Below are 15,313 nucleotides of genomic sequence, written 5' to 3' on the forward strand. Positions count from 1 at the left end.
TATCACAAGCTGTAGCGAGTGCCCAGACACCGACTCCCAAAATATCCATTGCTTTTTTCATATTAATCGCGTTATCTCGCACAATTGCGTGCGTTTTGTTTAGTGGGATATTGAACTAAACGCTACCTCCACCTCTCAAAACTTACAAAGACTGCAGATCGCTGTGCTACTAGTTGCAGTTAAAAGCGTAAAATACCACATCTTCACCTCCTTATCTGATGTTCTCAAGCTCCTTTTACTGCAAAGGGTATGCGCATGACGTCACAGCAGGCAGAAGTCACTTCGCTCACACCCACTGAGTAGCAAGAAACCCTTAGCCTTCAGTTTCAATGCTGCAAAATATACATCTAAAATGGGAAAGAGCTGTCGTGCGATTTATTGTACAAACAGATTTAACACAAAATAGGAGCTAGCTTTTTAGGGACTCCCAAAAACTAAATAAGTAAGTATAGGACCTGGATTGCTCACGTATGGCCGATACCCTATCCAGGGGTTTTTTCTCAAGTGTTTAGAAGATGGATGGATGTATGAATAGATGGATTGATGGATGGATAGATATATAAATATTGCAAACATTCCCAAGTGTAGTCATGTCTACAGAGTCAACAAATTAGACAAGGAACCAAAAAATTTAAAATTTCAAGCTGTTTGTTTTTACTGCCATTATCAGTTGGTTATTGACTGAAACAAAAGTTGAGGTTATTTAATATCTAATTCTGTACACTGTTATCACCCAAGTGTCTTTTACAATTAGTTTTGTTGTTTCAATTGTCACTTTTAATTAACACTATTAGTCATCTGTGTGTAGCAAATTAGCTAAATTAAACTTATTTGCAATCTACTGCATATTCAAATATATTCCCATAATCCATTATTTAAATGTAAACTGTTCAAGCTAACTACACTGTTGCCCTAGGAAATACACAACTTAATATAAATGGTTATGAAGTGGTTCACCAAGACAATTAGTCTTGCTCTTTAATTTAAATTTTGTTATTTTCTGAACTACTGAAGTATTTCACCTATGAATATACATATATATTTTGGTTTTCACATTCATTTAGATTTCTTGTTAATAACCTTCATGGGTATAATTTTAACATAATATTTGATACGGTTATGGAACAAACTTGCCATGTGCCACAGTGACACTCTTTCATTCATTTTCTTTTCTTGCTGACTTTTTGTTCTTGTTTTTATATAACTATTAAATACAAAATCATTTGATCACATCTTGTGATTGTTATGTTTATTTTATAGAATAGCTTATAGATAATTATTATAAATTATAAATTGCATTGAAATAAATGTCATTTTAACAAACATGACAACTTTTTGATTTAATGCTCTGATATAGATGGGGGGCATGGCCTAATCATTCATTCGTTTTATGTATTTTTGTCCATGTATGTTCTTTTTAAAGTATATAATTCATATAAAATGAAAGACACCTACTGAGTGTCTACCTAGTGCTTGCGCAATATCAAAAGACATGAAACAACTTCAATGACTAAGACACTCATCAATATAAACATTGGCGGGAATTTCCTGAAAATGCAATCAGCAGGATGTGAGTATATCATGTGAATCACAAAGTCATCCAGTGAAGCACGTTACTTTGACATCACTTCTCAGGAAATGTATAAATGCAAATTTACATTTTTATTCAATGTAATTTAGAATGAAAGTAAAACCTGATAACAATTGTTTTCTGAGACCATTGTCCTACTAGATCAACCCAGTGCCATTTGTAGACTGACTCATTTGACAAACAATTGTGTTTGAATGTTTTTTCCTACTTAATCTCAGTGAGCTCTCTGTATCAGCAATGCCCATGACAGAACCTATTTCAAGTGATGTCAGTCAAATTCACTTAATTTGTATGTAATAGCTTGTTTCCACATGCAAGTTGGAAGTAAAAAATGCTTTATAGTACATTTTCTAGGGGAATAAAATTATTTCCTGATGCCCTATAAACATGAAAATCAAGTGTTAGTACTGGAAAATAATATCTAAATATGTACAGATGCAGCCCTACATATACAATAGTAAAGAACACGTGAATGTCTTCATAATGATAAGGGTCAAATGATCTGAATGCTGGAAACAAAACACTAAGCGCTAAGTTTCATGCACATGCCTGTTAGTTGGCAGAATGATATTGAACCGTCGGGATCTTGCTTTTGGCAATATATGTTGATGGGGGGTGAAAAAGGCAAAAAGAATGCTTAACAATTTCACTTTTAAATAGTCTGGATGATATAGAGGTACAAATGTCCATGAGCAAGGGAAGTGTAAGAAAGCCCTAATCGATGCTAATTTGTAGTGCAGCACTGCTAATACTGGAGATCTCATGTGATGTTTGGGTGAAAGCACTGAACACTTGGCTCAGTCAAAAGTTCTTGACCTTAATCTGGATGCACAGTGTCACAAGTGGTGCTCAGAAAAGTGGAAAGACAGAGACACTTTTACACACTCTGCAGAGAAGCTATTCAGTACTTTCACAAAAGCCATTTCAGTGCTATGGTATTTGTATATATCATAGTTATTGGGTGGCTACTAAGCAACATGTTTCTCAAAAACTTTGGAAAGACTGAGGCAGGCCTGTTGCTGCCCAGAATGAAAGGGAGGCTTTTACAGTAGGGGTTTGATTAAGGGGATCTCAAGAGATTCAGAAACATGTAACATATATGTAAATAGAAGAATAACTTTAATTTCCTTGTCTTTTTGAGACAGCAACATGTTTTAAAAAGTCATTAATATGATTTTTATATCATCCACTTCCTTTGCAAAGTTCTCACACTCCTTAAGGCCTTACAGTGAATCACTTTCATAAATGGAGGACACATGGAAAAACCTCACTACTGGTCTACCTACCCACCTACATGATTGCCAGACATAGGTCTATATCTTGCTTCTGACAATATGACTAGTGTAAACATTGTGCTATTATTTTATGGCAGTGTTGATTAAATACCTAAAGCTGCCATTTGGCGCAATATCAAAATCTTGAATACGTTAAATTGCTCAAATGTGCTTCAAAGCTGTGAATTGTAAATACTATAGAAAACCATTTAGACATACAAAGGCTCTATGTTTAAAAAGAACTATACAACTGCAGTCCTGAAGAATCATTGTTAAAGTAGACCTAATGCTCCTGTGATCTATTTAAAGATAAAATATGACTCTCCATTTCAGACTTATTTGCTGTAATAAACATATAACTAACATAATAGCATCGATCGGATTATAGACATTGTTTTGATACCTTGTGGTATGATTTTGGATGCAGTTTGTTTAATGGTGTTATTTTTAATTTTTTGTCTATTTACATTTTGAGAAAAATAATTAACATTTCTTGGAGTATACTTAAGATGCTTTCCAAAGTTGATGGAAAGTATTTAAAACATGCTAGGGATATTTAAAAAAACTGTCCGGTTTTAAGTTTCTCTTCCATGCTATAAGCTGTAATAAGTAGTATATGTAATTTTTGTTGAGGAAAAGAGCCTTTACGCGTGACCCAGGAAATCTGCAGCAACACTCCCCGCAGCTGCACATCTGTTTGCCGTTGGGCCAATCGCGTTACTCAAAGGGTTTGAAGTCCACGCTACGCGGAAAGAGCAGCTAGCTAGCTAAGCTAACAGCGCCGCATCTGTGCCCCGTAACAGGACGGCGACTTTACGCAAACACGGTCGGTGAAGTAATCGTTGCGCTGACGCCAAGTCTTTATTGCAAAACCGCTCCAAAATTACTTTTTTTTGAGTTGTCAGTACAACATTGAAATGCACGAAACCGGGACGTAGGCGGTCTGTCCCAAGACGCTCCTTGTACTTTTGCAGCTTTTAAAGGCCTCGGGTCGTATTTTTGTATTGTTTAGTTAATTGAATTACGCGCTGCTGTTGTTGCTGCTACCCGGATCCGAAAGTGGACGTTAACGACAATCATGGACGGGGGAAAAAAAAGCACAGAGAATGGTTGTATTTCAGCGACTGCAGTGTTACTGCTTCTAATCTCAGTATGCGGCTCGATGTGTAACGCCGATGAGGCGTCCTGTAGCGGCGTTTTTGATCTCTACTTCGTGTTAGATAGGTGAGTATACAGTGTGTCTTCGCCATATCGAAATGGGTGTAGCACGTTATCAGTGTATTATTTTCATCTGTGTGTTATCAACCACACAACTGCGAGAAGGTTCAGATAGCACAGTAAGCTGCCGATTAATCCAACAATTGTTGTTAATTCACCTATTTGTATTCATAAACATCATGCAGAAAGGAAATATGTTAATTAATAATATACATTTAGAGACTGGCTAAAACATCATATTTTATGTAAAATTGCTTGAAATACATTTATATTTGTTACGGCCTTTACCGTAACAAGAATTTCGATGCATACTCGATGTCAGTGATGTCTTCGAACCTATTATGTTTATATGTAATAAGTCAGGGGTAAAGTTTAGCATCTTGTTAGTAAGGTCTATCTTCCTCGCGACTTTACAGATCATAATTATTTAATACTATGTAGAGATTTTTATTTTTATTTTTAATATTAAATCTTTGATCTTACAATTGAGCTTTTTTAGTTTTTGACTTGCCCCCTTTTTTTCTTGTTCAACTGTATATTGTGGAATGCCAAAGTGTTTGAATCCAGTTGGGTGTTACGAGAAAAAAAAAGTTAAATTGTTGGCACCAGTTAAAAAACGTTTATTAAATTGTTAAATAGTATATGTCCCAGGAAGTATAATGACTGGTCACATTGGTCATTCTGCATAGACAAGTACTGTGACTACTCCATACTATTGTAACCAAGACTACTTGGAGTACATTTTGATCGATGGCTGAGAAATGCTAGGCAGTTATTTGCTGTGGCAACTTCCCGTTATGCATGGGAGGTGCCAAATCTTCTGCCTGCTATAGAGAACATGTCAGACAGACTGACTTCCTGCATGCGCTTTCATGTCACCTCTTGATACTCACAAATCAGGTCTTGATTTTCCTTTCATGACCAGAAGGGGAGACAGAATGAGAACAGAAGAAATATTGTCTAGTTAGTACACTTTTATGTCCTCTGCATATACATTGAGCCATAATTATTAATTTAATTAAGTACTTACTGTAGTCATTACCTGAAGGTCATATTGTACACACAATGTAGGCCTGCAGTAACTAATTGAGTTCTGAGTATGCCAAATCTATTGTTAGTCCTCAGTGGGGACATTCCAGTGTTATCTTCGCTCCTGTCATTTTTAGTCTGTCATCGGTCTTGCCAATTATAATATGATGATTTACTTCTTGTGCCTGGAAACATCCTGTCTTTGAATATATTTGTCTTTTCACCTGAAAACTATTACATTAATACCGATGCGACAGATAGGGAAGTATCTGTTAAGAGCATGGATTGGCATGGTGAAGGTTGTCCTGGAGGGGTAGTGCCACAGTAACCTTGTGGTTAGCTGAAACCTGAATTGATCCCAGAAAACAAAACTGCGAGTTGCTTTGAATGAAAGCATCAGCAATGTGCAGTGTAATAGAAATTGATATACTGTATTTTAATGGGATTTTTACTTTTACTAACAGACCTAGAAATGCTTAGTGTTTTGTATATTCATATTTTCCTTAATTTACTATTGAATTATGCACACCATTTATCAAGTAACATTGTCATTGTTGATTAACTATCTCTCAGGAAGTGGTTGCCAAACAGTGTGAAATATTACCTACAATATTCATTACTGATTTGGTTTGAATCATACCAAAGTAAACCAGTTTTCATCAAAAGGTGCCTGTGTGTAACTATATACAGTACTCTGTATTTACGGGTAATAAGTGCACATAATTATGGTTTTCATCCTCCTCTTCTAGGTCTGGAAGTGTGGCACATAACTGGCATGAGATTTATGGATTTGTAGAGCAGCTCACCCATAAATTTGTGAGGTAGGTATTGTCTTACAATTGCGGTGAATGAATACATTGGAGTATTACAAATGATTCCTGGCATTTAGACCTGCCAAAGTAGAGGTTTCGTAAGCTAAAGGAACCCTAAAGCTGTCTACAAAGACCCGTATCTCTGAAGTCTAATTGTTTAGTAGAGCTATTTTAGCTTGCTTTATATCCAAAAGCAGATTTTTGGCTTTCTTTAATGAAGCCAATGAAACTTAAAGTGGGCCTGCCTACTTAATATCACTTTGGACAATAGCGTATATTAAATGAAGGAAATAAATAAAGTAGAATTAACACATTCTTCTGAGAAATGTCAAAACAGCCTCTTCATTAAAAAGTCATCTGTTTTCATATTTGTGATTGACGTTAACTTATGCAGTGTTACCTCAGTTTATGGGAATTACTGATGACGATGGCCAATTCAAAATAAAATGATTTACTGTTGAAATTAGCCAAGGGGCCAGGTGGGAGTGGGTGGCAGAGGATTAGACTTCTGGACTGTGAGGATGGCCATTTGGACTGATGGATCCAGTACCACACATATTCTAGCTATTGGTGATGGACAAGTAATGTTAGCAACAGATTTGCGAAGCCAAATACTGAATAATCAGGTTCTCGGCTCTGCTCTACACCCTTTCATTTCAAAAGGGTTGATTGTGCCACCATTGTTAATCAGTTCTGTTGTCGGGAGTCTCTTTGTATTCTGTTCTCTCAGCTGTCAGACTAAGAATCCATGAAGCAATGAACTATGTGGTTGATTTGTCACCTGCAAGCACATTTTCTGATTAAGTGTGTTCTGGCAGGGTGTCCTTGCTACAAACTTAAATTCTTAATGTGTGATGTAATGGTGAAGTTGCAACTGAAAAAAAATATCTGTTTGGACATTAGTGACATTCATTAAAAAGAGATGTGTAGATGCCTGGAAATCACAGAAAGTACTTTGATATAACAAAGCCTATTTAGTCCTATGCAAAACCTGCCTTTGGTACTTTGGAGTGCTAATATTGTGGGCGAAGGTGCCATGTGTCTTGTGGGTGACGATAAATGGCACTTTTGTGATGTGAAGATAAACAGTACCTTATGCTGCAATGCAGAATGCTTGAGGTCAGTCCTGCAAAGCCTGGTGGAAGAGCCCGACTTCTATTTATTAAGAACTTTAATTTGAAAATGGTGCCTTTTGATAATATAGGTAACTATATTGATTATGAAAATGCAACATTAATATGTGATTATTATTAATATTAATTATAATCATGTTTCTATTAATCAGGGGTAATAATACAACAGCCACAAAGGTTGAATTGCTCCACTAGACTTACACCTACTGTTTTTGTTCTTAGGGATATCGGTAATCAATATTTATTTTATTTTATTTTTCAGCCCAAGGACAAGAGTGTCATTCATTGTGTTCTCTTCTAAGGCTGAAGTAATGTTGCCACTCACTGGAAACAGGTGCTATTATTATTATTATTATTATTATTATTATTATTATTTATAGCAATAAAATACATTACAATAATGTAATTTGTGCATGTTGGATATATGGGTAGCTCTGAATGATATACACTATTGTATGTAATAATAGCAACAGCTTTAGCAATGAACAGATGTTTCTTTTTTTTTATTTAGCTATGAAATAGAACAAGGCCTACTGCGATTAAGTGAAGTGAAGCCGTCAGGTGAAACATATATGCATGAAGGATTTCAGAAGGTGGGTCACCCGAATTTAAGTTTCACAAGTGTGCTTTAAACTCCTTAGATTTCATTCATAGGTATGTAAAACTGGGATATAAACTTGTCCTGTGTACAGCGCTTGAAATATACTGTAATTATCAGCAGTTGATTTTTGACCATGCTTTTGTATCTGAGATTTTTGCCACATTCACTATGATTGTGCTACACTTATGTGTTGCATGCATCTCAGTGGCAGGTATCTTGTTTCCTTTGTAATGTGACTGGTCGTGCTCTCTCTGCTACTTGTGGGGAAACATCATTTTATTCCCCACATAGGGCAGTTTTTTCCATGGCCTTCCTTTTGAGAAGTTGTTTCATTACAGTAAACCGCATTTCCTGGAATGTGTCCAGCAGAGTCATCATCTAATAGTTTAGTTTAGTTAGTATAATATGATGACATGTTATTACAAGACAAAAATCTTGTACCTTGTGGAATTGTGCAGCAGTCAACATAGCAGTATGCAGAAGATGCTCTATAATCAAAATGCGTATCTTAATGGAAATTGCATTCCTGCTTTTTTTTGCCTAGGTGACAGAACAGATGAAGGATCAGAAATCAAAGTCTTCCAGCATTATTATTGGCTTAACTGATGGGAAGCTGGATCCCTTTCTCTACCAAATGACAGTGAAAGAGGTGCGATCATGTGCCAGTAAAATTAAGATCAGTGCTATTGCTGTTCAAAATTAATATTGAATATTGTCTTTGTGTGTATAATATCTATAGTCCCTTAGTAAATGACTCTTTGATACGGATGCTCTTTTTGATACCACAGGCAAATATTGCACGCGACTATGGTGCGAGAGTTTACTGCGTTGGCGTGAAGGATTTCGATGAGAATCAGGTGAGGGTGTTTCTGAAGGATCCGCTTATTTAAAAAATAATAATAATAAAAAAAAAAAAAATAGAAGCTATTTATTTAAAAGCATCTGGGTTTTTCCTGCAGTCCAAAGAGATGCAGCTGGGCGAATAGGAAACTTATAATTGTGTGTGTGTGTGTGTGTGTGTGTGTGTGTGTGTGTGTGTGTGTGTGTGTGTGTGTGGCAGTGTGATGGTTATTTTAAATACTAACCTAATTTCACTGAAAAGCAGTGACTTTCGTGACATTCACATTCTTTCTGATAAGTACAATTTTTATTTTAGCCAAGGATCAGAAAAAATAGGATGAGATACTTTATATTTGATTGCTGTTTCTTTATTTATAGCTTTCTGGGTTTATATAGTATAATGAGATTAAAAGAAGGATTCCTGTGACGTTAACATCTTTAACAACCACACATCATGCTGCACTGCAAAGCTGGAAGCATGATCTTTAAGTAAGCATGCTCTGCAGCGAAGCCTTTATAGTACTGAGTGCATGTCGTATTGTTTTTTTAATAGTCTTTCTGTGGTTCCTGTTCTGTTCACAGACATTTCAGAATAAGCAGGAATAAGTCGGAGGGAAAGTACACTTGAAATTGCTGGAAGTCTGACCTACAAAAATCATGTTGCTGTTGTTTTTATTTCCCAATAGCTTGTAGATGTGGCTGACTCGAAACAGCAGGTTTTCCCTGTTAGAGATGGCTTTCAGGCACTCAGAGGCATTGTGAATTCGGTAAGTGCCGTTATGTTTCCCCATCAGATGTGTGCTGTTTCACTGTACATCTCTTCTCATATTTCAGTCACCAGCTATTGTTTATCTGAAACTCCCTTAAGTGTTACTGTATACCGAGTCAAAATAGCAGCTCAGATTATGATGTGGTTTCCCTTTTCCCATCAGTTACAGGGAAACCCAAACCTGGGCTGTGTAGCTTTATTGTCTAATGCATAAGAAATGGTTAAATTTAATTCCCTAAATGCGCGGGTTCCAAACCTCTCTTTTTTTCCCCCAGTGGTGTTTTAAGCTAAAACTCTTTTGCAGATCTGCAAATCTTTGCAGTCATCTTGTAGAATGTCATAACATTGCATCACTGTTGGTGTTTTATTTCTTGTAATGAGGTCTTGCCTTAAAATGACCTAACATCTTAAGTATGAACAACTAATGACTGGATAATGGATATAAAACAGAAAATGTATTGGCGTGGGGTTTGACATGCAAGCAAGAAGTGGTATGTCAAGCATAGCCAATATATATTTTATGACACAAATGAAATTAAAAGCATGTAGCATGTAGTTTTATGATTAGCATTAAATGTTTCTGCTGATATTGTCTCGTCAGTAGATTTTTTGCATCTTTGATTTTAGATTGTCAAATTTTGCATATGGGGGCCTCATGCATTTAGCCCTGTATCACAATTCCATGTAAATGGTGGTCAGATGTATGGGGAAAAAATCTTTTAGTTGGACCAACATTAAGTAGTTGTTTCCAGGAAGGAATGAAGAGGGAAGGAGAAGTAACATATTTAGGTGAGCCTTCTGACTGGTTTCATTCAGGGAAAAGCCTTTACTCGATGCCAGCTGCTCCAAGGGTTGGCATTGTCATGACTATTTCTCATTTCCTCTGCCCTTAAAAGAGAGACCTGCAAATTGCATAGGATTTGACATTGGGAGTAACTCGGGATCACCATTTAGGGCTATAGGGCAGCCTCTGCAGCAGCGTTGGGGATGGAAGGATTAAGGCCCAGTATTGCTTATACATGACTTGCCAGACCAGTAAAAAAAAAAAATTAAACACTTTCCAGTCCTGGATGTGATTCTTTCCATTTTTTTGAACTGCTTTGAAAAGACTTTGACATGCTCATTTTGTGTGTACCTGACGGCTGTGTTTTTGTCCAACAATGACAAAAAAAAAAGGCTGACCCGAACAGATATGTGCGTTTTTATGAACTGGCCCTGTGGAGAAGCTTTTCTCTTTTGCATTCCGTCTTCTTAAGTCAGCTACGCTGTCTTGTCTGTGCCTTGGCAGGCTGACAATGAAGTCATTGCCGGCCTCGTACATCAGCAGTTGGAGTCTTGAAAGAGACAAGGGTTGTTTATTGGGAGTTGGCTACGGAGACTTTGAGAAGCAAATTCGCAAACCCTCTATGGTCTTTTTGCCCCCCCTTTTTTTCTGCAGCCCTTTATTAAAATTCTTAAGGCTAAGCTTGTTGTCTCTGGAGACTGGATGGGCTTTAAATTTCAATATAGGTGGTGCCCTTTTTTAGATGATATCCGTTTATTTTGTATTTGTGATGCATGATTCTTTGTAATATTTAATTTTTTTAAGCTTACAACTAGTGTTTAGTAAAAACAGACAATATTTACATTTTTGCTTAGATAAATGGTAAAATTATTGAACGAACATTGCTTCTTTTCCACAATAAAGAATTAAGAATATTTACATTAGACCTGTAGTATTTTCTCAGATTTTTGGGTAAATGCCGCCTCAGTGCATGATGCAGTGGGTGCAAATCAAATGAGGGTTGCAGCATCCAACACATGTAAACAACAGACAACAATTAGTGTTAAGATCAGTAAGGCCAGTTAATAGAAAGATCAGTTTCCTCATCATTGTGAGTATTTCCAGCTTACTGTTTGCGCTGATTTAAGTAGTCTAAATGATCCATCATTAATTATGCGAGTAAGGGGCATTTTGCTTGCTATCAATAGATGCTCAACTCGGTGCTTTATTACTGGTTCCTGGTTTTGTGTGTGTGTGTGTGTGTGTGTGTGTGTGTGTGTGTGTGTGTGTGTGTGTGTGTGTGTGTGTGTGTGTGTGTGTATGTATGTATATATGTATGTGTATGTATGTGTATGTATATATGTATGTATGTGTATGTATGTGTATGTATATATGTATGTATGTGTATGTATGTGTATGTATATATGTATGTATATATATATGTATGTGTATGTGTATGTATATATATGTATGTGTATGTGTATGTATATATATGTATGTGTATGTATATGTATGTATGTGTGTGTGTGTATATATATGCGCATATACACATATTTAGTGTGTGTGCACAGTGCAAAAAGCAGTGGTGCCATGTATTTACTGGGTATGACAGTAGACACCTTTGGCCACCCCTTAAATTTTCCTGTGGCAAACAGCATTCTCGCTTCAATTACATTTGACTGATTTCTGATTTTTTTTTTTTTTTTTTTTTTGCAGATTTTGAAGCGGTCCTGTATAGAGGTGTTTTCAGTGGAACCAACCAGCGTCTGCGTGAATGGTGCGCAGTAAAGCTGCCCTGCGTTTCTGCTCATGCCAGGCCTCTGCTCACTGTCCTGTGTTTTACATCCTATAGAATCCTTCACTGTTGTGGTGAGAGGAAATGGTTTCGGGCTGGGAAAAGGCACGGAAGGAGCACTCTGCAGATACACAATCAACGGCCAGATCTATGGTGAGCATTTCGCAGCGCAAGACGGGAAGTTGTGAAGTGGTAAACACTGTGGTACACATTGAAGAATGACACAAAAACTATGTCATTCAAATAACCAGCTCGCACAAGTACCTGTCACAAAATTCTAAAATACCAGTACGAAAATGAAAAAATAATAGCGCCGTTAAAAATTTACATAAAAATGTGCAGTACCAATGTAAATTCGTGCACATAGCGAGCGGCATGCTTTTTTAGTAATCAGATTAAGGAGGGGTCATTGCAGTGTGTTAACATAACAGTATCATAATCATGTAAAAATCCTGTAAAAATAAAAATAAAAATAATGAAGGTAAGAAATTCTCTACAATTTAAATATAAAGCAATAATATATGGCACCTACCTGCCAGTGCCTCAGTCCCAACCATGCCGGACACAAGAACTTTTAATGTAGTTGCTGTGTAGTACAAGTTATCTGAACTGCGGTTTGTCTAAATAAATAGTTAGTGTTGCATAGCCCTGTTACCTTCATAAATAATTATTGTATATACCAGGGTTCTTCATATCTGCCCCTCGAATCCAAATCCAGCCCTTGTTTTCAGTTTTCCCAGGTAGTTAGTTTAATAATTACTGATTCTGATTGGTCAGAGGCTTCACACCTGGCTCACAGGTAAAGGAAGGCTGGAAAACCAGCAGTGCTCAGACCTCGAGGGCCGTGATTTGAATAATAGGGGTATATACTATTGCCCCCTAATTCTGGGATGTACAATGCCCTTAGAAGTTGTACTGTGGTCATAGCTTTAAAGACATGGTACTGTTACTGTGTATGTGCAGATGAGAAATGTGCACAGATCTAAGGAAATCGTTGGTAATTTGACCTAATAGTGGTATCTTATAACATGTAGCAGGATTAATGTTGTTCTTGTTGTGCCAGTACTGATGGTTTGTTTGTGCTGAAGTGCTGTTGGGCAAACATCTACTGTTTGGGAACTAAACTGGGCAAATATCTGTGGTTAATGATTTTAACCAGGTAACACTATATGTTGTGGGCCATTAACTTCATGTTTTAAATGTATTTGCAAATGTTGATGCATATATGGAAATATAAACATTTCCAACTGTAATGTGGATTTTCCTGCCAGGTACCAGTTACAGGATGCAAGAAATCTTGGACTACTGGTTTTGAGAAAACCCCCCCAAACTTCATTTTCTCATTGCCTGCAAACTGTGTTTTGAGTATGAGTTAGTATAGACAAACCCTCACACTGATTGGCAGTACTAGTAAGCCATTTTGTTAGTATTTCATTTCCTTTGATTTGATCTCATTTACTGAAGAAACCTGCTCCATTTAAGTACAGAGTGTAATATTTAGAACTAAAATAAGTTTCATGTCAGACTGTGGCCTGGTTATATTTACCAGTTTTGGTTCCTGTGCTTTGAAGTATAAGGGGTTGGATGTCTGTCCATAATGCTGTTTCCTGGTTATGCCAGATGAGGCAGAAACTTCCGCCCTGTGCCTCAGAGAGAGGGCATCGTATAATTGTGGATGCCCATAATCGCAGCTTTAAAGCATCTTCACAGATGGGTGACACATGCCTTTTCAGGGCTCCTTGGAGCCATTAGGTGACATGGCTTCCCAGGACACTGCAGAGATAGGAGTGTGCATGTAGTTCCCTAAAACACGTCGAACCACCGTGTTCTGGACCTTGGACCCAGTACCGCTTGGTGAACCAGGCTGTGATTTTGCCAGCGAGCGGCCTGCACACTCCCTATGCCCAAAAATAGATGGGGCTCACCAGTTCACCAAGCAGGCAGTTATGGGGGGGAGCTCACGCAGTGTCTCATTTTCCAGATGAGAAGCCAACCGAAGCGTACGACTATTATATCCTTTGTCCCACACACAAGCTGCACGAAGTCGGAGAGTAAGTATCCAATGAGAGCTTTATGAGCTTTTATCCGAACATGCTTGTCTCGGTGCTTACAGGGGCCACGGTTCAGCAAGGTCCCACGGTGTCATCTGGCTGCTTTCTTAGCTTTCCATGTGTTCAGTTTCCGGGCCTGAATCTTGAGCGACGGAAAGTAGTCGTGCTCAAATGTTCCAGAAATCTCCCCTTTTTTCTTTTTTTTTCTCCATCCTCAGAAACACGTGGGTTTTGTTTTTATTTTAATTTTATTTCGTGTTACACAGCATCCGGAATCCGTCACAGTGGTAGAATAAAGTTGCCCTTTCATGCTCATCTTTTTAAAGTGGCACCGATTCAACAGTGAAAGATGGAAGGCTATAGAGATTTTATTTAGAAGCCTTCCCTGTGATCCTCTCAGTCTGCAGCATGGCTGTTTGCATAGCATACAGTATTTCCCTAAGCTTGGAAATCTTTGCCAAAAACACAATTATTTTGAAGCTGACCCACTTAAAGGCTGTCCTTTTGAAATCAGTATTATTCAAGATTCTTTTGTTTCTGACCTAATAGCAGGAGAGTGGGACTGAAAGGCTTATGGTGACTGATTGCTTTGGATGATTTTCCTGTTTTATTTCACTGTCCTTCACTGACCCACGGCTACATTTTTAGTAGATTTTTATTACATTATTAGAAAGTTTTTTTTTGTTTTCTGGGCACATTTATTTTTGTTCGGAGTTTCTCTCTCCCTTATATATAATATGTGTGTGTGTGTGTGTGTGTGTGTGTGTGTATAATATATAAACAAAATGTTTTCTTTCCTGCCTTCAATTCTCTACATGCTTTCAACATTTTATCAACTTGTTGCAAAAATGGATTTCGTGATACTGCAAAAAGACTATAATCCTATGTTGAATACATGTTTGTGACTTATGAATTTGCCTTCTAATTACTATTTATTACTATTTACTGGTTCTCTCTGATTGTAGCATTGACTTTGTGATATTTATATTTTATGCAATTATCAGCTTATCAATTAATGCAAAGTGGTGGGTAAAGTAGGAAAAAAACACGCGTTTCTTCTTCCTTTCCTGTAATAAAGTAGAGCAGATTGAGGGTGAAGGGGTTGTACTCTTGAATCTTTGAGGCGTTAGTAGGTATGGAGAAAGCTTTTATAAAAAGGTACATGGAGAGAGCTGCTGGTCTTGGTGGGTTCAACTCAAGGAGAAATTACTACTGATGTTTTGTTTAATGGTGATGGAAAATTATGAAGGCTGTGTTTAATTACTTAAGTTTAACTACCTATTTGCATTTACATTGATAGCCTGGGCAGATGATCTTGGAAATGTTCCTCTGTCATATATGACATTCCCCCCTTTTTTGTACTGCTAAGGCAAACTGTTACTGATTACACTTGCTATAACATACACAGGAATGTTTATTTTTATTTTGGCTGTCCAA

At 37.2% G+C, this 15,313-nt stretch overlaps 1 protein-coding gene across 1 annotated transcript in view; it reads left to right on the forward strand.

The window, feature by feature from the left end:
* The first annotated feature begins 3,580 nt into the window (after positions 1 to 3,580).
* antxr2a (ANTXR cell adhesion molecule 2a) overlaps positions 3,581 to 15,313 on the forward strand; it is a 36,786-nt gene continuing 25,053 nt past the window's right edge. Inside the window, exons 1-10 of the mRNA XM_049020423.1 lie at positions 3,581 to 4,089; positions 5,862 to 5,933; positions 7,320 to 7,391; positions 7,569 to 7,650; positions 8,203 to 8,307; positions 8,447 to 8,515; positions 9,185 to 9,265; positions 11,747 to 11,807; positions 11,883 to 11,978; positions 13,807 to 13,876. Of these exons, the coding sequence (XP_048876380.1) occupies positions 3,944 to 4,089; positions 5,862 to 5,933; positions 7,320 to 7,391; positions 7,569 to 7,650; positions 8,203 to 8,307; positions 8,447 to 8,515; positions 9,185 to 9,265; positions 11,747 to 11,807; positions 11,883 to 11,978; positions 13,807 to 13,876 (854 nt within the window). The 5' untranslated portion in view covers positions 3,581 to 3,943. The remainder of the gene's footprint in view (positions 4,090 to 5,861; positions 5,934 to 7,319; positions 7,392 to 7,568; positions 7,651 to 8,202; positions 8,308 to 8,446; positions 8,516 to 9,184; positions 9,266 to 11,746; positions 11,808 to 11,882; positions 11,979 to 13,806; positions 13,877 to 15,313) is intronic.

The sequence above is a fragment of the Brienomyrus brachyistius genome, chromosome 7 (genome assembly GCF_023856365.1).
Source record: "Brienomyrus brachyistius isolate T26 chromosome 7, BBRACH_0.4, whole genome shotgun sequence".
NCBI classification, from domain to species: Eukaryota; Metazoa; Chordata; class Actinopteri; order Osteoglossiformes; family Mormyridae; genus Brienomyrus; species Brienomyrus brachyistius.